General features: G+C 48.5%; 2 protein-coding genes across 4 annotated transcripts in view; one reads left to right on the forward strand and one right to left on the reverse strand.

The window, feature by feature from the left end:
- The window catches only part of IL27RA (interleukin 27 receptor subunit alpha), an 818,781-nt gene that overhangs the window by 506,813 nt on the left and 286,451 nt on the right, over positions 1 to 25,517 (reverse strand). The window lies entirely within an intron of this gene.
- Positions 1 to 25,517, forward strand: part of LOC310834863 (mitochondrial adenyl nucleotide antiporter SLC25A23-like) — a 50,050-nt gene that overhangs the window by 9,022 nt on the left and 15,511 nt on the right. For both annotated transcript variants that reach the window (XR_014559371.1, XM_083719328.1), the window contains exons 2-4: positions 8,756 to 8,882; positions 21,084 to 21,171; positions 21,301 to 21,412. Coding sequence is in view for 1 of the 2 variants with exons in the window: in XM_083719328.1 (XP_083575454.1) it covers positions 8,756 to 8,882; positions 21,084 to 21,171; positions 21,301 to 21,412 (327 nt within the window). In the remaining variant the exon portion in view is untranslated. The remainder of the gene's footprint in view (positions 1 to 8,755; positions 8,883 to 21,083; positions 21,172 to 21,300; positions 21,413 to 25,517) is intronic.

The following is a 25,517-nucleotide window of genomic DNA, read 5'->3' on the forward strand; positions in this document are numbered from 1 at the left end:
GAGGTCCCTTCCAACTCTACAATTCTATGATTCTAAGTGGTGGCTCATGGCCTGGTATGACCACTAATTGGCAAAGGGGACTCAGAGGCGACTCTAGCCTTCCCAGTCTACATGTCCACACACCACATTTCACCTGCCTGCATGTTATCCCACCCCCACCCCTGTGCTGTGTATACATAAGGAACCGATCCGGTTTCACTATCATAAACAGGATATGGTACCTACATGGGGACTGAGGAGAGAAGGAGAGATCCAGTTGCAGTCTCCAGATTCGTTTTTGTCCATAGCTGAAGGATAGAGAAACCACAATACACACACACACCCAGCAGCTTTGCTGCTCTTCCTAAGATGAAAGCGGTGAGGGCCTTGTTTAAAAGGACATCAAAGAGGAAGCTGCAAAGAAACGTCTGGTCTCAGTCCAGATTGTGTTGGCTGTGGTGGCACAAAGATCAAGTTTGTTCAGCTGATAGATCCTTTGGCTGCTGCTTGACTCTGAACTTTTATTATCCCAAGCCAGCCTCCTTTCCCACACTCCCATTATTTGTCTCCCAAGACCAGCAAAGATAATAATAATAATAATAATAATAATAATAATAATAATAATAATAATAATAATAATTTATTATTTATACCCCACCCATCTGGCTGGGTTTCCCCAGTCACTCTGGGTGGCTTCCAACAGAATATTAAAATAAAATAACCTATTAAACATTAAAAGCTTCCCTAAAGAGGGCTGCCTTCAGATGTCTTCTAAAAGTCTGGTAGTTGTTTTTCTCTTTGACATCTGGTGGGAGGGCGTTCCACAGGGCAGGTGCCACTACCGAGAAGGCCCTCTGCCTGGTTCTGAAAAAAACACCCCCACCAAATGCTGTCAATCTATTGAAACCGTTCTTATCCCTTAGTTGTGGGAATTATCTGTAGTCCATGCTGGCTGGCACAGCTTGCATGAGGTAGAGTGCTGCAGTCCTTGCTCTCCAATGCCATTTCTTTGCAGGGAGAGTAAATAGGATACAGTCTACTGTGTCCCATTGTGTCCTATCTTCTTGTAGGAGATCCACTAGCAGCCTGTGTGAACCTCCATAAAAAGCTTCAATCAGCAAAACGCTCATTCTCCTATACGTTTCTGTACCGTCATCAGAGGCAGCCCCAATTGGAACATGTTGCAGCAATCCAACCTCTATGCAAGCTGGAATCTGCTGCAGAAGTCACGTGGACAATTGCATTCTGAAATTAATTCTCAGAGCTCCAAATGCAGGCAGTGGAACACGAAGCAGAGCTAACCCAGAAAACAATCCACTGCATTGTTCTGCTTCAGGTGAAACTGAATCCGCAGTTCCAAGTCCACTCACAGATAGTTCAAAAACTAAGGCCCAACAGGAGTCCAGGGTCAAAACACCAGGACAACACAAGAGGCCAGGCTGTAAAGGAACTCTGCTCAGGGAGCTGCTGTAAGGAACTAAGGGCTTTTACTCTTAAGACAGTGATGGCCAAACTTGACCCTCCAGCTGTTTTGGGACTACAGTTCCCATCATCCCTGACCACTGGTCCTGTTAGCTAGTCCCAAAACAGCTGGAGGGCCAAGTTTGGCCATCACTGCCTTAAGCCTTCAAAGACCCACCCTGAAGCACAGCTGCAAGCCATACGGACTGAGGAGTTGGTCTACTCATGAGCAACTCTTATTCCAGAGTCCTTGTTGCTCTGGTGGGTGCTCTGGCATGTGTATCTTTTATCTCTTGGACTTGGAGGCTGCTCAGCCACAACCTCTCATTCTGCGCAGGAACTCTTTTGTGTCGTGATCTCTGAAGGTCCCAGATCCCTCTGCTCTGTCTCATTGTCCATTGGCATGGCCTGCTGCTCCTTAGCATTTGCCTTGGGGGCCCTCCGTGGGACGCAGGTGGCGCTGTGGGTTAAAGCCTCAGCGCCTAGGACTTGCCGATCGAAAGGTCAGCGGTTCGAATCCCTGCGGCGGGGTGCGCTCCCGCTGCTCGGTCCCAGCGCCTGCCAACCTAGCAGTTCGAAAGCACCTCCGGGTGCAAGTAGATAAATAGGGACCGCTTACCAGCGGGAAGGTAAACGGCGTTTCCGTGTGCGGCTCTGGCTCGCCAGAGCAGCGATGTCACGCTGGCCACGTGACCCGGAAGTGTCTCCGGACAGCGCTGGCCCCTGGCCTCTTAAGTGAGATGGGCGCACAACCCCAGAGTCTGTCAAGACTGGCCCGTACGGGCAGGGGTACCTTTACCTTTACCTTTACCTGGGGGCCCTCCAGCTCCTCTTGCAATTGGGGGGGGGGGGCGGGTCCTCCAGCAGGGCCATGACATACACAGAAGATGGGTCAGTCAGGGATTAAGCTCATTAGGGGTTGGGTGAAGGGAACGATCCCCCGCTTGCTTCTTGAAAACACCCTCTGTGGCTGACATCCTCGAGACCTGGCTTCCAACAGCAACTGAATCTAGAAAAGTGTGATTTTCCCCCATTCACTGCCCCTCATACTTCCTACCAGCAGAACTCCTTTGGGGCTAATACCACATTGCTACAGTTTTTTCCTGTAGCAGCACATTCTCAGCTGTGAGTGTGTGTGCTTGGGGGATTGGGGTCGGTGCACCTGAGGACTTTTTTACTCCTTTGGCACCAAGACACAGAATGCAGTAACCATTTCCTTTAAACTGGCTCTGCTTAAAATGACAAGCAAAGTACAAGCAGTCACACAGTTGCAAAATAGAGGGAAGAATACATAGAAACTAAGCCTTACTGGTTTCAATAGGGTTGTTTTCAATGTAGCACTAAATAAGTACAGTCATACCTTGGGTTACGAACGCGCCTCCTGCATGGACCACGTTCACAACCAGAGGTATGGCTGTGCAGTGGAACCTTGGTTCCCGAACAGCTTAGATGCCGAACAAATTGGCTCCCGGACGCTGCAAACCCGGAAGTAATTGTTCCAGTTTACAAACATTTTTCGGAAGCCGAACGTCCGGCGTGGCTTCCGATTGGCTGTAGAAGCTTCCTGCAGCCAATCGGAAGCCACGCCTTGTTTCCTGAACTGTTTTGGGAGTCAAACGGACTCCTGGAACGGATGAAGTTCGGGGAAACAAGGTTCCACTGTAGTTCCATCAGCTCAAGGATTTACGCTGGCGCCACAGAGCTTCCCCTCTCCTCCTCCATACCACCCCTAAATCTGTTCAAGAGGTTCCCCCAACCCCCCAAAGCAGCTTTGGGGAGGCGGAAAGTTGCATTGCACAGATTAGACAGGTTAGTACAATACAGCCTTTTGGGCAAACTTTTGGCAACTTTTTGGTGCAAAGTTCTCAACCCGCAGGTCCAAAGCATGCTTGACCTGAAGTCTCTTACCAAACAGGTCTTCTGGGTTTATCTCTGCAAGATCACTATGGGGCTCATTCAGGGATTTTAGAAGACATCTGAAGGCAGCCCTGTTTAGGGAAGTTTTTAATGTTTGATTCTGTTGGGAGCTGCCCAGAGTGTCTGGAGAAACCCAGCCAGATGGGCAGGGTATAAATAATAATAAATTATTATTATTATTATTATTATTATTATTATTATTATTATTATTATTATTATATTATTATTATTATTATCATCATCATTATCTAAAACCCTGAGGTTACATACTTCACCAATCAAATTTAGGAACTTTATTAGGATTAAAATGTAGAAGGAAATGAAGAAACTTTATTAGGACTAAAGGTAGAGGGAAAGCAGGCAGAAGATCCAAATTGAATACAGTGGTACCTTGGTTTACAATCATAATCCGTTCCAGAGGTCCGTTTGTAAACTAAAACAGGTTGTAACCCAAGACACGCTTTCGCCAATGGGGCCTCCCAAAAAAATTTGTTTGTAATCCCCCCCCAAAAAGGGGGGGGTTGTAATCCAAAAAAAGTTTGCAAACCAGGACACGCACTTCCGGGTTTGACGTGTTTGTAATCCAAAACATATGCAAACCAAGACATATGCAAACCAAGGTACCACTGTACAAAATAAGCACTGTGGCTCTAAAACTGAACTATTGCTAGTCTATTCACTGCACTCAGTTTTGCTCACAAAGAATCAGCAGGGCAGCCTTGGGACCCTGGTGCTGCAGAGGGAACTGGATCCCCTGGTGTTAGGAGGGAAAGGAAGCAGCAAATACAGTCCAGCTTCTTCAACGCTCTTTCCTCACCAGTGGGAGGGGGCTCTTGGTTCTTTCTCTTTCTATTCCCCAGGTAGGCCCTTTAAGTACTCATTTTGCATATGTAGACAGGAGGCAAATGACAACTTGACTTAGGGAAATGGTGGGCAACTCAGGCCCCTTCTTCACACCCAGGACTTGGCACTGCGAGGAAAGCTGAATACCTTCACGACTGGGGATTGAGCAATGCGCTCTATGTGGGGCTACCTTTGAAGGTGACCCAGAAACTACAACTAATCCAGAATGCATGACTGGGAGTGGCCGCCGAGACCATATAACACCGGTCTTGAAAGACCTACACTGGCTCCCAGTACATTTCCAAGCACAAGTCAAAGTGTTGGTGCTGACCTTAATTTAAAGCCCTAAACTGCCTGAAGGAGCGTCTCCACCTCCATCATTCTGCCCAGACACTGAGGTCCAGCGCCAAAAGCCTTCTGGCGGTTCCCTCACTGCAAGAAGCCAAGTTACAGGGAACCAGGCAGAGGGCCTTCTCGGTAGTGGCACCCGCCCTGTGGAACGCCATCCCACCAGATGTCAAAGAGAACAATAACTGCCAAACTTTTAGAAGACATCTGAAGGCAGCCCTGTTTAGGCAAGCTTTTAATGTTAATAGGTTATTGTATTTTAGTGTTTTGTTGGAAGCCGCCCAGGGAGGCTGGGGAAACCCAGCCAGATGGGTGGGGTATAAATAATAAATTATTATTATTATTGAGGGAGAAGCAGCATCAACCCACTGTTCATCCTGCCTCTGCATAACCTTCATCAGGCAGTAGCATCCACAGTGACTCGCTATCTACCCTTTAGGAGAATGAAATGAATGGAGAGGATGTTATTCTTTGACAGCCACCAGTGTTAGCTGCTATGCTGAAGCTGGATTCATCACAGGGGCACCAGTTGTGCTGTTGTCCTGATGCTAAGACCTTTATATTTCATCTTGTTTCGTCCGAGGCTATGAAATCCCACCCAGGCCTTGGGTGAATGGATGTGGAATTGTGTTCTACCCGATCAGTTTTGTAGAAAGGAGAGCATGTGGTTAAAAACAACAACAACAACCTGGAATGGAAGGATGGGTGGAACTAGGATGCCCAGCCTGAAAAGCTCTGCTCTTGAGCCCTTAAATGCTTCTACAAATTTGTTCAAAGCACGTGGTGCTGGGCTATTTTCATACTGCTGTGTTTACATTCCTTCGCCTTGCCTGGCTCCCAGTTCTGCCCTGGCTGGTCATATGAACGTACTGAAACACCCACTCTGCTACGAATGGCAGAAAGCATTTGGAGTTAAGAATCCTGGCTTCTATTCTCAATTCACAAAATGGAGCACAGTAAGGGACATGACGTGGGCTTGTAGAAATACCTGTCCTTGTGCTCTGGGGGGCAGATGTATCCCTGCCCCCCCCCCTGCAAACTTCATTCCTTGGCTCCCCCTATGGAAAACTGGTCACCTGAGCAAAATGAGCATTTCTTATGCAAGTCCAGTTTTATGAAGTTTACTAATCTCAGGCCAGGATGATCTAGGCAGGTTTCTTCATGTATCAAATTGCCGTATTTTCCGCTCTATAAGACGCACCAGACCACAAGACGCACCTAGTTTTTGGAGGAGGAAAACAAGAAAAAAATATTCTGAATCTCAGAAGCCAGAACAGCAAGAGGGATCGCTGTGCAGTGAAAGTAGCAATCCCTTTTGCAGTTCTGGCTTTCTGGGATAGCTGCGCAGCCTGCATTCGCTCCATAAGACGCAGACACATTTCCCCTTCCCTTTTAGGAGGGAAAAAGTGAGTCTTATAAAGCAAAAAATACAGTATGTCTGTGCCAGATCTCTACAGATTATGAGGCTATATTTTTGTAACAAGAAAGCATAATGCCTATAAGGTGCCAGATTCAGGATTGGGGGGGGGGGGGCTGGAATAGACTTTAATCTGAAAGAGAAGGAGCGTATAGAGAAATCTCACATTGTTCTAAGCTGCCCTGGGTGCTTTGTGTGGAATGAGAATGGCAGTGCCCTTGGGGTGATGGACCCACTGCTGGACTAGTTTCCCTGGCAAATGTTTAGTTTGCTGCCACCTGGAGCTTTGGTTATTTGCATGATCACTCAGTTGGTGTTGAAGGGGAGGAAGGATGCCTGGAAGGACAAGGCATGGGATGTAAACGAGGAAAAGAGGTTGCTTTGTGAAGTACAGTGGTACCTCGGGTTACAGACGCTTCAGGTTACATATGCTTCAGGTTACAGACTCTTCTTACCCAGAAATAGAACTTTGCTTCAGGATGAGAACAGAAATCGCGTGGTGGCGGCAGCGGGAGGCCCCATTAGCTAGAGTGGTACCTCGGGTTAAGAACAGTTTCAGGTTAAGAACAGACCTCCAGAACGAATTAAGTTCTTAACCCGAGGTACCACTGTAGCAGCAGAGAACAATAAGAGAAAGTCTGCAGAAGGAGTTGAAAGTTTGGGCATTCAGAATGTTGAACTGCCACAGGAAAAATAGGATCAAAGAAGGAGCTGGCAAGGCAGGCAAACATCACCAGCTTCAAAGATCAAGGAAAAGGCACAGTTCTTAATAATGTGACATTTGCTGTGAAGATACAGTTTCATGAGATGGTATCTGGAGATAGAAACTGGTCCCTGGTGGTGCTCTTTTTCTAGATTCTCATTAACTGTTCTTAACTGTTCTGGTTTAGACTCCAGCAAGCCAGTGTTGAAACTTTCCTGGAAGTCCTGAAAGTAAATATAGTTTCTCTTCTGTGTTTATTGCATAAGATGCATTGCGCAAGAGATGCCCGCCTAGTTCAAAGAGCATTTTATTGAACGTTACCCTGTTCCTGTTGTATCAGAGGAGGTAAAATGATGTATCATGTTGGTCCACAACCTGCAAAACCTTTTGCAGCATTTTCAATTCATACCTTTGCTCAGGACCAGAGAACCTTCAGCCCTCCATATATTCTTGGACTCTTAACTCCCATTAGCCCTCCGCCGCCCATGCATTCTTTTGAAGCTTAGAACAGCCTTATGAAAGAGGCACATGGTGTGATCCCACCCACCCCTGTGCCATTCAGTCCACTGATGTGTTGTCTGAATAGGGCTTCTGTAAGAATTCGGAGCTGCTTAAATTAAAACAAGGGAAATTTATGATGTTTCCTGCCCTGTTCAGAATGAGAATAAAAGGACAGAGCCTGCTAAAGGGCCAAGCAGAGGACAGCCTGGCTGTATGAGAGGGGGGGGGGGGAGAGAAAACACGCAACAAGTTTGTTTGGCCTTGTGCAGTTAATTGATTTTCGGGCTCATGTTTCTTCTAATCTAACCCTCTTGGCTCATAGACAAACTTATATCAAGTGAGAGCGATCAGTGAAAATATGCTAGCCAGAGTGTAAGGGGGGATAGACTAATCGCAGGGGTCAGCAAACTTTTTCAGCAGGGGCCAGTCCACTGTCCCTCAGACCTTGTGGGGGGCCGGACTATATTTTTGGGGGGGGGGCAAGAATGAATTCCTATGCCCCACAAATAACCCAGAGATGCATTCTAAATAAAAGGACACATTCTACTCATGTAAAAACACGCTGATTCCTGGGCCATCCACGGGCCGGATTTAGAAGGCAATTGGGCCGGATCTGGCCCCCAGGCCTTAGTTTGCCTATAAAGGACTAATGGGTGATGCTACCACCAAATATGCCCCCCCCCCCCGCTTTCCATAGAGACTTCCCAGCAAGGTCTCTGATCCCCAAGGACTTCCTTCTCCCCCTCTTCCTGCCCACCATATTTAGGAATGTCAAACCACTTTCAGCCCCCTGGTGATGGGGTGCTCTTCCACACAGAAGCAATTCCTTCCACTTAGAAAACTGGTGTGCCAGGAAAAAGCCTTCTCAGAGGCATTTTCTGTTTATATTTTACAGACTCTCACTCGCACTCTTTTGAACCGACCTCACCAAAGCCAGTGTGGCAAAGTGCCAAAGGGGGACTAGTCAGGAAGTACGGTTCAGATCTCACCTCTGCTATTTGTGGCAATAAGCAGGTCATTTTCCTTTTCAGCCTCACCCTGCCCCACCCCCGCTCTGCAATATGGGGGATAATAAACCTACCTTGCTGGTTTGTTGCAGGGATTATAATAAGATACGATATGGGAAGCACTTGGACACGAGTGCTCTGTCAAAAGTTACATGCCATTGTACCTAAATGCACAGAATATATTTGTGGTATTTTCATGGCCACCCAATCAATGTAAACGCACTAATTCCTAATGGTGTGTGCTCTGGCATCTGCACCCTTTATCTCAAGTACTTGTGCAAATTATTGCAATGAAAAGAAATACATGCACCCCTTAAATACAATCCTCCCCACCTACGTCTCTTGTCAGCTATGTATTGTCTCGGCTCCAACATCCGCAGGTAAAGTTAATCATCTATGGTGCAAGAAGTGGGCTGAGTTCTGTAATCCGATGAACAACCACCTAGTAGAATACCTTCCTCATGCAGTGGCTTTGCAGATGTTCTAAAACAGTGCTTCTCCCTTTCTTTGGACTGCATTGTTAAGACTGCAACTCAGTTCTCGCCTTCTAAAACCCACTTTTACTTCCTCTGCCTGCAGGATATCCTGCGAGAGGGTGATACAGACCATGACGGGGAACTTAATTTTGAGGAATTTGCCCGCTACCTCCAGGAGCGCGAACGCAAACTGCTGCTGATGTTTCACAGCCTGGACCGCAACCATGATGGTATGAAAACACCTCCAGCTGCTTCTAGCCCAACCTCTGCTGCAGCCTGGAATGAAAACTTATTTGCTCACTTGTTCTTTTATTTATTTATGGCATGTGCACTCCATTCTTGAGGCCGAAAGGTTCTCGGGGAGGCTTGCGAAAACCAGTTTTGTAAAGATGTTGCTACAAATACCCTTTAGACTCCTTGTGATTTGGCTGCTTTCCCTGAAACACACGTTCACTTACTTTGTTACATTTGCATCCTGTGTGTTATAAGAAAAATACTACTTATGGGGTATCTAAGAGCCTGTATTCCTGCCAACCTAGCAATTCAAAAGTACGTCAAAGTGCAAGTAGATAGATAGGTACCGCTCCGGCGGGAAGGTAAACGGCGTTTCCATGCGCTGCTCTGGTTCGTCAGAAGCGGCTTAGTCATGCTGGCCACATGACCCAGAAGCTGTCTGCGGACAATCGGCCAATAAAGCGAGATGAGCGCCGCAACCCCAGAGTCGGCCACGACTGGACCTAATGGTCTGGGGTCCCTTTAAGAGCCTGTACAGAGTCCTTAAGTAGGTTCTCTATCGGTAGGAGAAAATAACAGAGGCCAACCAGAGAAAATTGAGAAGCAAACCATCTAGTAACCCTGATCTTTATTAAATTGTTGCAACAGGGTCCCCCACTCCCCCATGCAAGGAGGTAGGAGAGGAACCCAGAACATTGGTGTGCAAGCTCCTATATAGACTTTTGAAATTGCCTACCCTGTAGCTCAAGACCACCCCCCAAAACATCATACATACATCACAGAAAGAGCTGGTCCCAGCAGAAATTTGAGTGTGTTGCTTCTCTCCTGTCTGCCAGGATACCTGATAACACCTTATTATCTGATTGCCTTTTCTGGATAGCCTGGCTATTCCTTTGAGATGGTAAATAGTTCCTGAATCTCTTACACATATTGATAGTGTGCTCAGCTTAACAGATACTTGCCAGACTGTATTTACAGGGAGGTGTAAGCCCCCACAGTTCAAAGAAATCTTTTCCCATTTCCTTCCTCCTGGCAGAGAAATATTTGAGGCCAATTTGGGAGAGTCAAAATGGCTTCAGGATTGTTCTCCTGCACTATTTCAGACACATGGTTTATATACTTATGTATGTGTTTGCCTTGTACATTTCTAAACATTTATTTTATATATATATAAGGCCTTAGAATTCCTATAACATGTTTCCTCTGAGAAGCACAAGGTGGCATGCATAGAACTTCCCTTCCCCAATTTCTCCTCACAACAACTCTGTGAGGTAGACTATCCTCAGGGATGGTAACTGACCCAAGTTGACCCTTGTTTGCTTCACGGCTGAGTACAGAATTGAGCGCTCCTTCAGACTGTTGTTTTTTGCAGGTATAATCCACAGCATGTCATTGATGCAGTGGATTAGTGGTAGATTGACCCTGAACCATTCACCTATAATTTCACTTTGTGGGATGTTCTGCAATTTCCCTCCAGTGTTACTGCATTATCGCTGCCTGGAGGGACACTCCTGAGCTGTGGGGTAAGAGAAGTGGAACAAAACACATGTTTTGGTACAAAAAACTACAGGCTTTCAGCAGGAATAATCTGTAATTTCAATAATTTTTATTATTTATACTCCGCCCATTTGGCTGGGTTGCCCTGGCCACTATGGGTGGCTAGGACATTATGACAGGAAACGAAGTGGTATGGTCACCGTGACACCTTTGCAGGTTCAAAGAGTATGGAAAGTGGAATTGCATGTAACTGCCCTGTTATCATCCTGAGCACAATACATTATGAGTGCACAAAGGAAAGGCTGGTCCTAATCTGACCCTCTAGTCTAACCCCTACACCACAGTGGTTGTCGTAACTAAATCTATAATCATGCAAACCCTGCCCTTTCCCACACCTTCCTGTTTCTCCCACAACAGACTGGGTAGACCCCTCCCTGGCTACCTCCCCCTCTTTTTTAATAATAATAATAATAATAATAATAATAATAATAATAATAATAATATCTTTATTGTCATTGCCCCCTCTCGGGGACCACGAAATTACTTGGCTGCTCCATCCACCCAGGTAGGGCACTCCACACAAAATCAAAACAACTATAGAAACACTAATTAAAACAATACAGTATAATACCGCAAGGAAGATGTCGGGGAACTGCCATCGGAGAGTCAGGTGGTGGAAGGGCTCAAGGAGGCTAAGAGTCCCTCAGATGCTGAGGAAGGAACCAGCAGGGGGAGAGGGAGAGTTCCTGCAGAAACTCAGGCGGAGGGATGGCTCCAAGATGCTTCCAGTGAGAACAGCGGGGAGAGCTCAGGACCTCCGCTGGGGACGCCCACTCCGCGCAGGAAACTGTCACGCAGAGAATCCAGACGTAGAGTTTCCGTTAAGGAACTCTTATGTTGGCGTAAATTCCGGAAGCGTCCACTGACGGATTCTGCCAGCGATTGAGGGAGTCATGCTTTGAGGGCTCCCGTAAAGGCAGAGCTTTGAGACCTATGCAAAGCTCTGAGGGATTCAGCTTTTACGCACAAGCAGCTCATTATCCCATCACAGAAGATTAGATGACTTTCAAAGTCCAGGCTTCCCATTCAGGGCCGAGATCGCTCTGGAGAAGAAGCTGTTCTTAAGACGGCTCGTTCTTGTCTTCATCGTCCTGTATCTCCGTCCCAACGGCAGGAGCTCGAAGTGACAGTGACCAGGATGCGATGGATCTTTTACTATGTCCAGTGCCTTCCTATGGCACCTTGTGGCATAAATCTGCTCTAAGGTGTTTTTTTTTTTTTAATAAATGAGGTTCTGATTTATTTTAAAGAAAAATAAAGAAATCAAATGCCAGGAACTCATCAGTTAAGTGTAACCACATTTTAAATTGTGGCCAAATAGTCCCTGGCTAATGATAGTTGAAAGCGAAATATTTTAGAATTGAATCCTGCCATCCACAAGGCTATACCAGTCATGGGGGGGTTCATGACTATTCTTCCCCTCCTCCTGGGCTCCCCACCCCAATCCTGGAACAAGAAGACCTAACTGAAAAGCTCCCTATTTCCTTTCAGCCTATCATCAGCTTAATTCAGTTTCCACAAGCTTCCCCACGCCAACTCCAGATAGTGTGTCTTAAAATGCAGGCCATTCTGTGCGTTCCTTGCAGGGACCAGTTAAGAGACGCAGATCGAATAATGACCATGGTGTGCTCCTATACTTCCTCCATTTGGGACCCACTTGTGCTAGCTGCATGTCAGAAAAGATGGAGGTGCAGGGATAAAGAGCGTAGGAATTTATGTTCCGTGAGGCTGAAGAGAGCCGGGAAGTGCCTGTTCTGTTCTGCAGCCTTGAATAAAGGGCGTCTGTTTGACGGCTCCAAGACAAAACCCAGGCATGGCTGGCCTCCCTCCTTGGCAGTCTCTGCCCCAAGGAGTGGGTGGCCTTGCCTCCTAAAGCTCTTTCCAATTCCTACCAGATGACTGTAAATGATAGATGCATGAGACGCACCCGAATGCCAGACTCTGCACGGGTGCCTTTTCCTCCCATTCTGGCCTAGTCAGAACGAACTCCCAGGGCTGTGTCTTTGAGGCATGGCACATGATCCTTGTGGAAGCCAGGAGAGGGGTACCTTCTTGAGGGACACATTTCCTTCTGGGCACCAAATCCCTGTGGTAGGCAGGACCAGAGGCAAAAGTAGGGAAAGCCAGAAATGTCAATTTACCTTTGTACCAGGTGGCTGGTTTTCACACGCTCCTCAAGTGGGCATTTTGCTGCTAGAGGCAAACCAGAAAATGGGGGGGGGGCTGTGTGCCAGTCATGTACCCACTCTTATGCCCCTGCCCCCCGCCATGTGGCAGTGGGCAGAGGAGGAGGGGGCTGACAAGCGCAGAAGGCGGATCTGCCACTTCTCCCAGCTTTCCAGAGCCTGCTGCCCTGAAGCAACTGCCTCACCTTGCCTCATGGCTGGGCCGGCCCTGTCCTCAAGCAAGATGCACCATCAGAGTTCAAGGACACATTTCAGCCAGGCAAAAGCACTCAAGGAGGGTGCAAAGCAGGGGTGCTGAGACACGTGACCTGGGAAGACGGGGTTTGTGAAGGAGGAAAAGTCCTGAGGGGGCAGCTAGAGAGGCTCAGAGGGCTTCATCTGGCCCCCTCAAGCCCAAGGTTGCCATCATTAGTGGAGGTTCCAAAGGGACTGATCCAACTTGGGGACTGGTTGGTTTAGCAAGTCATCTTAAAGCTGGCTCCTATCTGGCCCTGGAATCAAAGTCCTCTGTATGGTGGGGGCATGACAGCAAGCCCTGAATGTGCCACATTCTTCCTGCCCCCACCCTCCACGAAAAGGGCAGAGGGATACAGAAGCCTCAATCATACACCTGGAGACTTTGTGTGCCTCATCAGTATTTACTGTGGAAGACAGAGCAGGTGGAAGGTGGATCACATGAGTGAAGCTAATATTTGTACAGGGAGTTTTGCATGTGTTCACCTTGCACTGTGAGGGTGGTTTATGATCTTAAGCTCTGGGTTGCTCCCAGACTTGGCCAAGCACAGAACCTACACATGGAGTGTGTGTGTGTGTGTGTGCGCGCGCGCATGCACCAAGTCTTTGAGTATTTGACCCTCTGGCTGAGTGCTTCTGCTGCAATGTGAAGGCCACATTGAATGGCAGTATGCAGTATACTGAGTGGACTTCCACTAGGATTGATTCCCACTTCTCCATGGGATAAGACTCCCTCCATATACAGGATGACCACCACACGGGGACAGAAAATGCCCTAAGAAATTTGCGTATGCTTATCAGCAATGTGTCAAGTGATACTTGAGGAGATGAGAGAAGGGCTCTTTGTTGCAACAGGGATGAGGGTCACGGCTACACTCTTCACAATCCACAACTGCATGGCAATGACCTTTTTTATGAAGTGGAAATTGCCATGGGGCCTTGGGGAATATATGTGTTCCTACTACTTTGCCGATCGCATGGTCAGCGGTTCGAATCCCCGTGGCGGCATGAGCTCCCGTCTTTCGGTCCCAGCTCCTGCACACCTAGCAGTTTGAAAGCACCCCTAAGTGCAAGTAGATAAATAGGTATCGCTTTCTAGCGGGAAGGTAAACAGCGTTTCCGTGTGCTGTGCTGGCTCGCCAGAGTAGCTTCATCACGCTGGCCACATGACCCGGAAGTGTCTCCGGACACCGCTGGCCCCCGGCCTCTTAAGTGAGATGGGTGCACAACCCTAGAGTCGGACACGACTGGCCCGTATGGGCAGGGGTACCTTTACCTTTTTTTACTACTTTGGGAGGGACTTGGGTGGCGCTGTGAGTTAAACCACAGAGCCTAGGACATGCCGATTAGGTGGTCGGTGGTTCGAATCCCCACAATGGGGTGAGCTCCCATTGCTCGGTCCCTGCTCCTGTCAACCTAGCAGTTCAAAAGCATGTCAAAGTGCAAGTAGATAAATAGGTACTGCTCCGGTGGGAAGGTAAACGGTGTTTCCGTGCGCTGCTCTGGTTCTCCAGAAGTGGCTTAGTCTTGCTGGCCACATGACCTGGACGCTGTACGCCGGCTCCCTCGGCCAATAAAGCGAGATGAGCACCGCAACCCCAGAGTCGGTCACGACTGGACCTAATGGTCAGGGGTCCCTTTACCTTTACCTCACTACTTTGGGGGTCTTCCTTCTTAGCCTTCCCCTCCCCTTGCTCTGATTATGATTTCATGTAAAGTGTTACAGCTTGGGTTCACAGCTATACAGTAGTAAACTAGTCTTGCCTTTTGAAAGGCAGACATTATGCAGGCGAAGCTTTCACAGGCGCTGAGGGGCAAAGCTTCGCTGTTAAAAGGCAGGGGAGGAGAGGCAACGTGAAAAACCACCACTGGCGATCCTGCTGCTTCTGAATCTGAACCCCTTTAGAGCACAGGGTAGTCTTGAAAAGTGGGCTGTTAAACGTACCAGATGGCGGGTGAATGTTTGGGACAAAGCCGAAAGCTTGGAGAGAGCACAGACCGCTAAGTCAGTGAGTGCTGCAAGCCCTAGTGGCGTCCGCAAAAAATCTGGAATGCACCGGGCTGCTTTTGCCAAGCCTCTCCTTCCCGCATCTAGTACAATCAGTTCAAAAACTATTCCGTTTCTTCCAAAACATGTCTGAAGGGGGCTTGTTTCAACAAGATGACCACCTGCACCTCCTGTTCAGTGAGTCTTCCTGCCTAGCCAGAACTCAAGGGAGAGGGCCAGAAGCCATAAATGGGCAGTTTTGTCTACTTGGAGATAGAAAAAGCCCCCAGGCCCATGTAGTGAAGCATCCTGTATCACAGTGACCAACCAGATGCCTAAGGGATGCCTAAGGAATCAGCCATTCCCCCACTTGTGGTTCTTGACAACTGGTATACAATACAGCCACGGAAGTTATGAGCCACTGATAGCCTTGTTCTCCATTAATCTGTCTGTTCCTTTAAAAAAAACCAAAAACACAGGTTTAAAGACTCATAGGAGGGGGCGTGGAGAGAGAGGCACAGCTCAAAAGACTTATTGAAACAAGCCTTTGTCCCATTATTAAATAAATCATAAGCCCATCTGATCCCACCTGTCCTGCTGTGACCTTGCAACTCTTGGCTGACTCTGCAACATGCAGTAGACATCTGTAATATTGTCCCAAAGGGAAAGAATAAGAAGAAAGGCATCAGAATGGAAAAAAGGAGAGGGAGAACTAGAGCAGTGTTTCCCAACCTTGTGCCTCCAGATGTTTTTGGCCTACAACTCCCATCATCCCTGACCACTGGTCTTGCTAGCTAGGGATGATGGGAGTTGTAGGCCAAAAACATCTGGAGGCACAAGGTTGGGAAACACTGAACTAGAGCACAGAGAACAACTGACTGTTCCTTTAAATATACAGAAAAGTTGTCCACTACTCGTGGGGTCACTCATCAGACTCTCAGACCCTCCAAGTGTCCTTGTTTTCCAGGGACGTCCCTGACTGAGTGAAGCTGTCCTGGTTTCTGATTTTATACCAGAATGTCCTACTTTTCCTTAAAGGTAAAGGGACCCCGATCATTAGGTCCAGTCGTGGCCGACTCTGGGGTTGCGGTGCTCATCTCGCTTTATTGGCCGAGGGAGCCGGTGTACAGCTTCCGGGTCATGTGGCCAGCAGGACTAAGCCGCTTCTGGCGAACCAGAGCAGCGCAAGGAAACGCCGTTTACCTTCCCACCGGAGCGGTACCTATTTATCTACTTGCACTTTGACGTGCTTTCGAACTGCTAGGTTGGCAGGAGCAGGGACTAAGCAACGGGAGCTCACCCTGTCACAGGGATTTGAACCGCTGACCTTCTGATCGGCAAGTCCAAGGTTCTGTGGTTTAACCCACAGCGCCACCCGCATCCCTATTTTTCCTCAGGATGTCCCTATTTTCATTGCAGAAATGTCGGAGTGTATGGAGTTATTCAATCCCCAAGCTGTCAGAAGGCAATCCTGTATAAGGAAGTTTTTTTAACGTTCAACATTTAATTATGTTTTTATATATGTTGGAAGTTGCCCAGAGTGCCTGGGGCAACCCAGTAAAATATGTGGGGTATAAATAGTAAATATATCATTATGGAATGGGACATCCCTATTTTCATCGGAGAAATGTTGGAGGGTATGGACTCTGTGCACACACAATACCGGAGACAGCTTGTTGATTTAAGGAAAGTTGGAAGTGGTTGGGGAAAGTTTTGCTTCCCTCTTTCAAACTGCTTTCAACCGAAGAAACTATGGTCAGCCTCCAGCCTAAACTAACAACCATAATGTGGATAATGATCTTGTTTTGTTTCCGGGAGATGTTTTGGTTTTGGCCCAAATCCAAATGGAGGCTATTAAAGATCCATTAACCAGCAGTCATTCAACCCCACCCTGCAGTAGTTTCAGGATTTCTCGTTGCCCCATGCCCTTTGTGGTTATCCTGTGTACCTTTTACACTGTGTGTGTATATACATTTGTGTGGAGGCAACTGTAGGCTGATAATTGCTAGAGAAGGCAGGTTTCTCTTAAGCTATATTCCAAAAACATGTGTGCTGCTGCTTGTTGGGCTTAACAATATGGAGAAACAAAAATTAGAAGAATCCAGTGGATTTAGATGCAGCCATGGCAGCCATTTTGCCTAGACAACTGCAACAAGGTTATTCAGGGCTGCCCTAGATGACTGCTCAGAAACTTCAACCACTGTAAAACACCCGGGATGTTCTCCAAAGCGGGAAGCTGAGCATCTTCCAGAACTCTGGCACACAGTTTTATTAGGACTCAAAAGTTTAAACAATTAGTCAGTTAACCTAACTGGGCTAAAACTTAGGTGACTAAAAAGATTCCTCTGATTAATTAGGAAACAGCCTTTATGTTGTTTTTTGTCAGATTTATTATATGTCCTTCATACGAAGGTCCCATATTTTATTGTTTAAAGCCAACCACAAATGCAAAGCCACTAATGCAAAACCAAGAACACATTAATTGGCAATTTTCAGGTAGATAGGGCGAAATACTTGATTGCTTGGGATAGCTCTGTTGATAGAGGATGAAACTCTTAATCTCAGGGTTGTTGTGGGTTAGAGTCTCATGCTGGGCAAAAAAGTATTGCATTTCAGATGGTTTGACTAGATGACTCTTGTGGTCCCTTCCAACTCTACAATTCTATGAACTTTACGATTCTATGATCCTCTATAAATCACTTAGTTAAATGCTGAGCTTTTTGGACAGAACCGATACGGTTCTGCACTCTAATGGAGGGCCAAAAAACCTCTTACAAACTCAGTCTGACAAATCCCTGTTGTGCTTGTTTTAGACAATGTCCACCTGCATTTAGTAAAACAGTGGTGTCTTACAAACAGTATGTTTTCTGTAGCTTAAGGTCAGGCTTTTAATATGCTCTATTGCAGAAGATCTAAATCCACATTCTTCCAGAGAGGCACTGCTTGCCAAGATGTACACAGGACATGCGTTTATTTTGTCCTCTGCTCATCTCTGGCCAAACAGGCTTTGCAGGTTTTTGAAACTATACAGGACCTATTCAACAAGGGCAAAAGTAGAATCAGTGAGCAGCGCTTTCTCTTTCTAAGAGCAAGCACATTTCAGAGGCTGAAAGCATGCAAGGAAGGGACACTTAGCAATGCAGCGCCTCTTTAATACTCAGAATGCAAATAATACATTTTGTGCTACCAAAGTTCTGATACACTATTCTTTCCAATCTCTTGGGCAAATGTGATCATTCTTAATGAAATTGTTAAATGACCTCTCTTGTAGAAGAACAGCCAGCTTTTCCATTTCAGTCACACACTGTGCTTTCTTCAAGCATTTGGAAACCTCGGGGAGTGCTTCATTTTGTTGTATCTTACTAAAGCAACATACCGTACCTCTCTTTTATTTGGAGCTTAATCTCTCAGTTTCTTTTTAATCTGGACCCCAGGGGCCAAGTGAAGTCTTTTTCTTATCCACCCCCCCCCCCATTTAAATAGGCCTCCTTTGGGATATTGCTGTGCATTCCTGCCTCAAGCTTTTCCTCCATCGTACTGACTGCAGCAAACCGATGGGGAATTTTGGCAAACCAAACATAACCTTTGGGGAAAATGGGAAGCAGAGAGACTGAAATCGACAGACTCTGACTTGCAGTACATGTTGGCAGCATCAGTTAGTTTGAACTTAATCAGGATTTCCTGATGAGGAAGTTTCCTACCCTGTGCTTTCCTAGCAAAATGAATGCTCCTGCTCCTTCTATATCTCCGGGTAGAATAAAGTTAATTGTGAAGCTGTATACATACAGGACACAGGTGGCACTGTGGGTTAAAGCCTCAGCGCCTAGGACTTGCCGATCGAAAGGTCGGCGGTTCGAATCCCTGCGGCGGGGTGCGCTCCCGCTGCTCGGTCCCAGCGCCTGCCAACCTAGCAGTTCGAAAGCACCTCCGGGTGCAAGTAGATAAATAGGGACCGCTTACCAGCGGGAAGGTAAACGGTGTTTCCGTGTGCGGCTCTGGCTCCCCAGAGCAGCGATGTCACGCTGGCCACGTGACCCGGAAGTGTCTCCGGACAGCGCTGGCCCCTGGCCTCTTGAGTGAGATGGGCGCACAACCCCAGAGTCTGGCAAGACTGGCCCGTACGGGCAGGGGTACCTTTACCTTTACCTTTATACATACAGGAACAGCTGTATAATAAACACATCAGCTACTGTTCTGTATCTGCAGAAAGTTCCTGGTTTTGCCTGCATCCGAAGCAGGGGTGGGAGCCTGCGGTCCTCCAGCTGGTGTTAGACTCTTACTCCCATCAGCCCCAGCCACTACAGCCAATAGTCAGGGATGATGGGAGCTGCAGTCCAACTTTATAGGGAGGGCTACCTGAAAGACCTACATTGGCTCCCTGTACGTTTCCGAGCACAATTCAAAGTGTTGGTGCTGACCTTTAAAGCCCTAAATGGCCTTGGCCCAGTATACCTGAAGAAGAATCTCCACCCCCACCATTCAGCCCAGACGCTGATGTCCAGCGCCAAGGGCTCACTGTGAGAAGTGAGGTTACAGAGAACCAGGCAGAGGGCCTTCTCGGTAGTGGCACTCACCCTGTGGAACGCTCTCCCATCAGATGTCAAAGAGATCAATATCTATCTGAAGGCATCATCATCATCTTCATCATCATCATCATCATCATATAAAACTTTCTTCATTGCCTGGTACCCTCTTCTGACTATGCTTACTGCTTCATGCCCCCACGTTAGCAATAGTCCTCTCCAGTGTGTGCGCGCACAACAGCATCTCTGAGATGTAAATATTGGGGAGGGTCTTTTCCAGAACTGTAGGAGGCATCCTTCTTTCTCCTCTGGCACCACCTCTGTAGCCCTCTCTGTCTCTCTTCCAGGTGGGATGCCGGCAGGGGCTCAGTGTGGGAATCCCAAAGGCTGGTATGGCTGCCTGTATGGTGTATCCCTCCCCACCCTGACTGCATGCACCCCTGGGCCAGCAACAAAATTGCTACCCCTTCACCCACCCAACTTCCACCCCTTCAAGAAATCCCTCAAAACCCACTGGGTCCTTTTGCGCTTCCGCAGGTCTGCAGCCCAGGAAGCTGTGGGCACATCTCACTTCCTCCCATTGGGGGACCCTGTAGAACCCTTTTGGCATAGCTGTCAACTGTCCCTTATTTGGCGGAAACTCTCTTATCCTGCTGCTGTCCTTTATTGATGATGTCCCTTAAATTTCCCGGGTTTCATGCTTGCCGGCTCAGGAGGGAAGCAGCGGCTCGGTGTCCTCCACCTCAAGAGAGAGCGCATGCATGAGCTGCCGCGTCTCCGTCTCTCCCTTTTCGCCCTCAGGGGCGCGTCGTGAGGAGATGGGTGGCGGCGGATGGGCAGGCAGCCCCTCTCTTGCGAGACTTCCGTCGTGCTGCCAGGGGAAGCCAGAGGCGGAGGCAGCGCCTGAGGTGGCGGCCTGAGGGAGGAGGAAGAGGAGGAGGAAGAAGAGGAGAGGATGGCGAGGGACGCAGAAGGGTGGCGCTTCAGCGGCCGCCACAGCGCCGCAACCACCTCATGCCAGGCTCGCGGGCGGCATGGGCAAGAGTCTCTCTCCCTCCCTCCCTCCCTCTCTCTCGGGCAGGGAAGGGCCGATGGAACTCCTCACGCCAGGATGACGGCAGCCCTGACGTGCTGCTTAGCATACCCTCCAACCAGTGCAGTATCTTAATGTAGTGATTTCCCCCTCTGCATCCCTTTCATAACTCTATTTTTATAAATCATTTGTCCATCCATAGTTCAAATTTTTACTACAAGATTTTTGTCAATCCTACCAATGTATGTAACTCTTTACAATAGCTTTTCAAATAAATTTTAAACTTTCCCCATTCTTTATTAAAGAGGTCCTCTTCCTGGTTTCTAATTCTGCCTGTAAGCTTTACCATCTCGACGTCGTTCATCAGTTTTGTCTGCCACTCTTCTTTGGTTGGAGTTGTAGACCCTTAGGATCATCTAGCCCTGCAAAACACAGTCAGTCGCAGCAAAAGCAGCATGGCTCCAACAGTGCCGGATTTCTGTATAAGCTAAGCCAAAATCCCTTATTTTGGCTGCTGATCCCTTATTTTCGAGGCTGCTGGTCCCTTATTTTCAAATCTGTAAGTTGACAGCTATGCCTCTTGGCTCCCCAGCTTCTCCTAACCCATCAGTAATTTAAGATGCACCCTGGTTCCTCCAGACAGACAGATCCTCTTTTCTTCTGTGCTTGTGCTGCAGGCCATATTGATGTGTCCGAGATCCAGCAAACCTTCCACAGCCTGGGCGTTTACATCTCCCTGCAGCAAGCGGAGAAAATTTTGCACAGGTGAGGCTGTCACTACCCTTGCTTTGAACTCTCACCTCCCTGACCCCCCCCCCCAGTCCCAGTGTGCCCTAGCCCACACTGGCTCCCCCCCCCCCCGACTCACTCTACTCTGTTTTGTGTGTGTTGCAGCATAGACAAGGATGGCACCATGACCATTGACTGGCATGAGTGGCGAGACCACTTCCTCCTCAATCCGTTGGAGAACATGGAGGAGATCGTATACTACTGGAAGCACTCAACGGTAAACCAGTTTCCTAGTCCTCTCCAGACCTGAGGTTGTTCTGTTCTCCACTGATTCCTTGATTCTCAACATGGAAAAAATAGGGTTATATGAATGGAGATTGCAAGAATGGAGATAGATAGATGATAGATAGATTAGATAGATGATAGATAGATAGATAGATAGATAGATAGATAGATAGATAGATAGATAGATATAGATATTGTTTGTTTGTTTGTTTGTTTGTTTGTTTGTTTGTTTGTTTGTTTGTTTGTTTAATCGTCTTAGTTGTGTTTGACTCTCCGTGACCCCATGAACCAGAGCATGCCTTGGAAACTCTCACTTTCTTCTCAAAGCTTCTCAAAGCTCCGAGGGCCTTCTGGCGGTTCCCTCACTGCGAGAAGCCAAGTTACAGGGAACCAGGCAGAGGGCCTTCTCGGTAGTGGCACCCACCCTGTGGAATGCCCTCCCATCAGATGTCAAGGAAATAAACAACTATCTGACTTTTAGAAGACATCTCAAGGCAACCCTATTTAGGGAAGTTTTTAATGTCTGATGTTTTATTGTGTTTTTAATATTCTGTTAGGAGCCGCCCATTGTGCCTGGGGAAACCCAGCCAGATGGGCAGGGTATAAATAATAAATTAGTAGTAGTAGTAGTAGTGGAAGTACTAGTATGTTCAGGGTTGCCCGGAACAGTGCCTTTCAGTCATCAAATGCCTGGAGTCAGCAGGAATGTTTTCAAATATCTCCTGAAAGCCAGTAATGAGGGAGATAGATGCACCTCCCTAGGGAAAGCATTCCATAAATGGAAAGGACTGTTCCAAGCACTGGGTCCCAAGCCATTTAGGGCTTTATGTGAATTTGGACTGGTAGTTCACTGGCAGCCAGTGCAGCACTTTCAGGATCTATTGCGCAGGGTCCCATCAGGCATTCTGCACCACCCACAGCCTCCAGACCAGGGGTCAGCAAACCTTTTCAGGAGGGGCCGGTCTACTGTCCCTCAGACCTTGTGGGGGGCCGGAGCCACCGTCTCCCGAAAGCACCCCCCTCCCGAAAGGCCCCCTCCCTGCCTATGCCATTCATGCTGCCACTGCCTTGTCTTCGGCAGCATCGGCGTCCTCTGTCTCAGCAGGGCACAGAGCCCATGCCGCTGGCCTGGGTGGCGAAGGCAGCCTCCATACTGCTGCCACTTCCTTCCCGTTCGGCCACCTTAGCGGGAAGGAAGGGGCGGCACTCAGATGCCGCTGGCCTGGGCAGCCTCCGCACCGCTGCTGCTTTCTCCTGCTCAGCTGCCTCCTGCAGCCACTGGAGAGCCAGTGTGGTGTAGTGGTTAAGAGTGGTAGTCTCGTAATCTGGGGAACCGGGTTCGCGCCTCCGCTCCTCCACATGCAGCTGCTGGGTGACCTTGGGCCAGTCACACTTCTTTGAAGTCTCTCAGCCCCACTCACCTCACAGAGTGTTTGTTGTGAGGGAGGAAGGGAAAGGAGAATGTGAGCCGCTTTGAGACTCCTTAAAGGGAGTGAAAGGCGGGATATCAAATCCAAACTCTTCTTCTTCAATCAGAAGCCGTGCTGCGTCGCTGAAGTCAGTCTCTGTGTGGCAAGGCCTCTGTGCCATGCCTGTTTAGTGCGGGGACTGACTGAGCGGGTGGCAGGGTTTGCAAGGTTCGCGGATTAATGAGCCTAGTGGGCCGTATCCTGCCTGCAGACCTTAGTTTGACGACCTCTGCTCCAGACCATCTTTGAGGTAATCCTACACACAGCACAGTACCGTAGTCCATATGGGAGGTCATCAGAGCATGGTCAAGGGAGGTTGGACTATCCTGATCTAGGACTGGCCATAGCTGGCAAAGCATTCTAAGCTAGCTAGGCATAAGCACTCCTAGCTGTAGAAGCTACATGAGACTCTGCTGACCTATCAGAATCCTGAAGTACTGGAGTACTCCCAGAGTATCAATCTGTTACTTTAGGGGAAGGGACATCCCCGCCAGAAGCAAATACCAGGCTTGTACTGTCTGTCTTGTACTTTGTGCTTTTCCACGCTCAGCACCAGTGAATAAAAACACCTCATTAAAATGCAGCAAACCTGTAGGAAACCATCCCCACAAGAAAGTTGCCGTTGGGAAAAGGCTGCTCCTAGAATCGCCTGCCCCTCAAGGAAGCAGGGAGCGTGAAGCATAGCCAGGAGCCAAGGATTTCCAGGGAACAGCAAGGAAGCTTCCTGTGATGTCCCCCCATCTCCCTTTCCACCCTTCCTGAACTCTACAGGAGGCGGGAGGAAATAGGAAGGGGAATAGTTCAGATCTTTCTTCACTGTCCTGTTTCAGCCACGCTAATCTCATCAGCCGATCGGAACAGGGAAGATTAAAGTTTATATTTAAACACAATGTGTGTCTCTCCCATCGCTGTTTGCCAGACTTTGCCCATAGAGTCAGCTTGGAAGGCCAGGGGAGAAGGAGCTTGGTCACTTTCAAGGCCCTCTAGGCACAATCCTCACCTTAAACTCTTCGCTCTCCAACATGCCCTGTTGAACTCAGATCTGACCATTCCACCAGCATCCCTTTCTCACCTGCTGCACTTCGAGAGATAAGAGATGGCAGCCGATGAACTCCAGGTGTTGAGTCCTCCACTGAGAGAGGACTGGGGAGCCTGTGGGTGGAATGGGCCAGAGGCCAAGAGCCCAGGCAGTCCTGCCACCATCTGGGAAGAAGATCTCTTGCCCATGGTCCCTTTAGATGAGCGGGAACTGTGCAAGAGCACAGCAGCCCTGTGCAGCTTCCATTCACTTCAATATGGTGCATGTCGGAATATTTCCGGATGATTCTGCACCTGGCTGGGGTCTCTGTGTGTGCTGTTGGGCCTTTCTGCCTTTGGGCCCCAAAACATCTCGGGTCAGCCCACAGGAACCAACTCCTAGGGGACAAGGTCCCTTCAGACCCCCCCTAAAATATTTGAGGGGGCTGACCCTCCCAAAGTTGGAGAGCATTGCCATTCAAATGGTGTGTGAGAGCCATATCTTGTGATTGATTATGCAAGGCGGAGCTTACCTGGGCCTCCCCCTCCAAAATTTTTTTTAATTCAAGTTGCACCCCTGAGCCAACCCTTCCCCCGAGTTTCATTTCTTTCTGACTCCCCTCTTGACATTGAGGGCCAGCCCCCTTCCCTGCTCTGCGTGTCTGTAATCCGCAGGTGCCGATGGGATTGGCTCTCACACCCAAGCCCCTCCCCCTGATTATCCCTCCAATCCCATTAGGAGATTGCAGGAGGGTTTATCGTGTGCCCTCCTTGTAGTGCCCAGCACTTTTCTGTGCATTCCCGGCATGGAAGACCTGTCTGCCGTCAGGAAGGGCCCCGATGGCCAGAGCACCTCGGGGATCCATGGGAATTCAAGGCTGCTGTCCCTGGCTGAGCTGTGGGAAAGTGACTACAGGCGCCCCAAAGGCTTCGAGTCCATCCTGGGGGAGCATGAGATGGTAGGGCTAAGTCTCCATGGCTGGAGCTTCCTTTTCTCCCCCTCCTAACCCACAGGCTGCCTTGAGGTTCCAAGGCATCTCTCCAGAATCCCTGGCTGGCATTCCACTATGTTTTACTCAGAGTAGACCCATTGGCATTAATGAGTGTGACTAAATTGGATCCATTGATTTCAACAGGTCTACTCTATTGGATCCAGGCTCCTTATTTCCTCCTGCCCCCCTTTACCTCTCTAAGCCAGTATACTCAGTTTCCATTGCGTCGCTCAAGACCAAACCAGTTGTTGCCTTGTTTCCTGTGGCAGCTGTGGGCAGACGCTTGTGGTGGCGATAGGTAGCATGGTGACCTCTGGGTGGTGTTGGCCTCCCACTCCTGCAGCCCCAGCCAACACGGTCAGCGGTCAAGGATGATGGGAGACGACCACCTGCGCTACCCCTGCTGCACAGAACCCGTCGCTCAGTGCAGAATGAGGCTTGTGGTGCGCTGCTTTTGTAGGAAAGAGTAACACTCGAGGGTGTGTCTCAACCCCACTGTCACTGAAAAGACCACAGGGGGAGCTGTTGCCCATCAGAACCTCTTCCGTTCTTCTGTCCCCAACAAGCACAGTGCTGTCAGGTTTCTCTGTGTAAAACCTTCCTGCAATTAGTTTGGACG

This window comes from Podarcis gaigeae (genome assembly GCF_964106915.1).
Source record: "Podarcis gaigeae genome assembly, chromosome: 17".
In the NCBI taxonomy this organism is placed as follows: Eukaryota; Metazoa; Chordata; class Lepidosauria; order Squamata; family Lacertidae; genus Podarcis; species Podarcis gaigeae.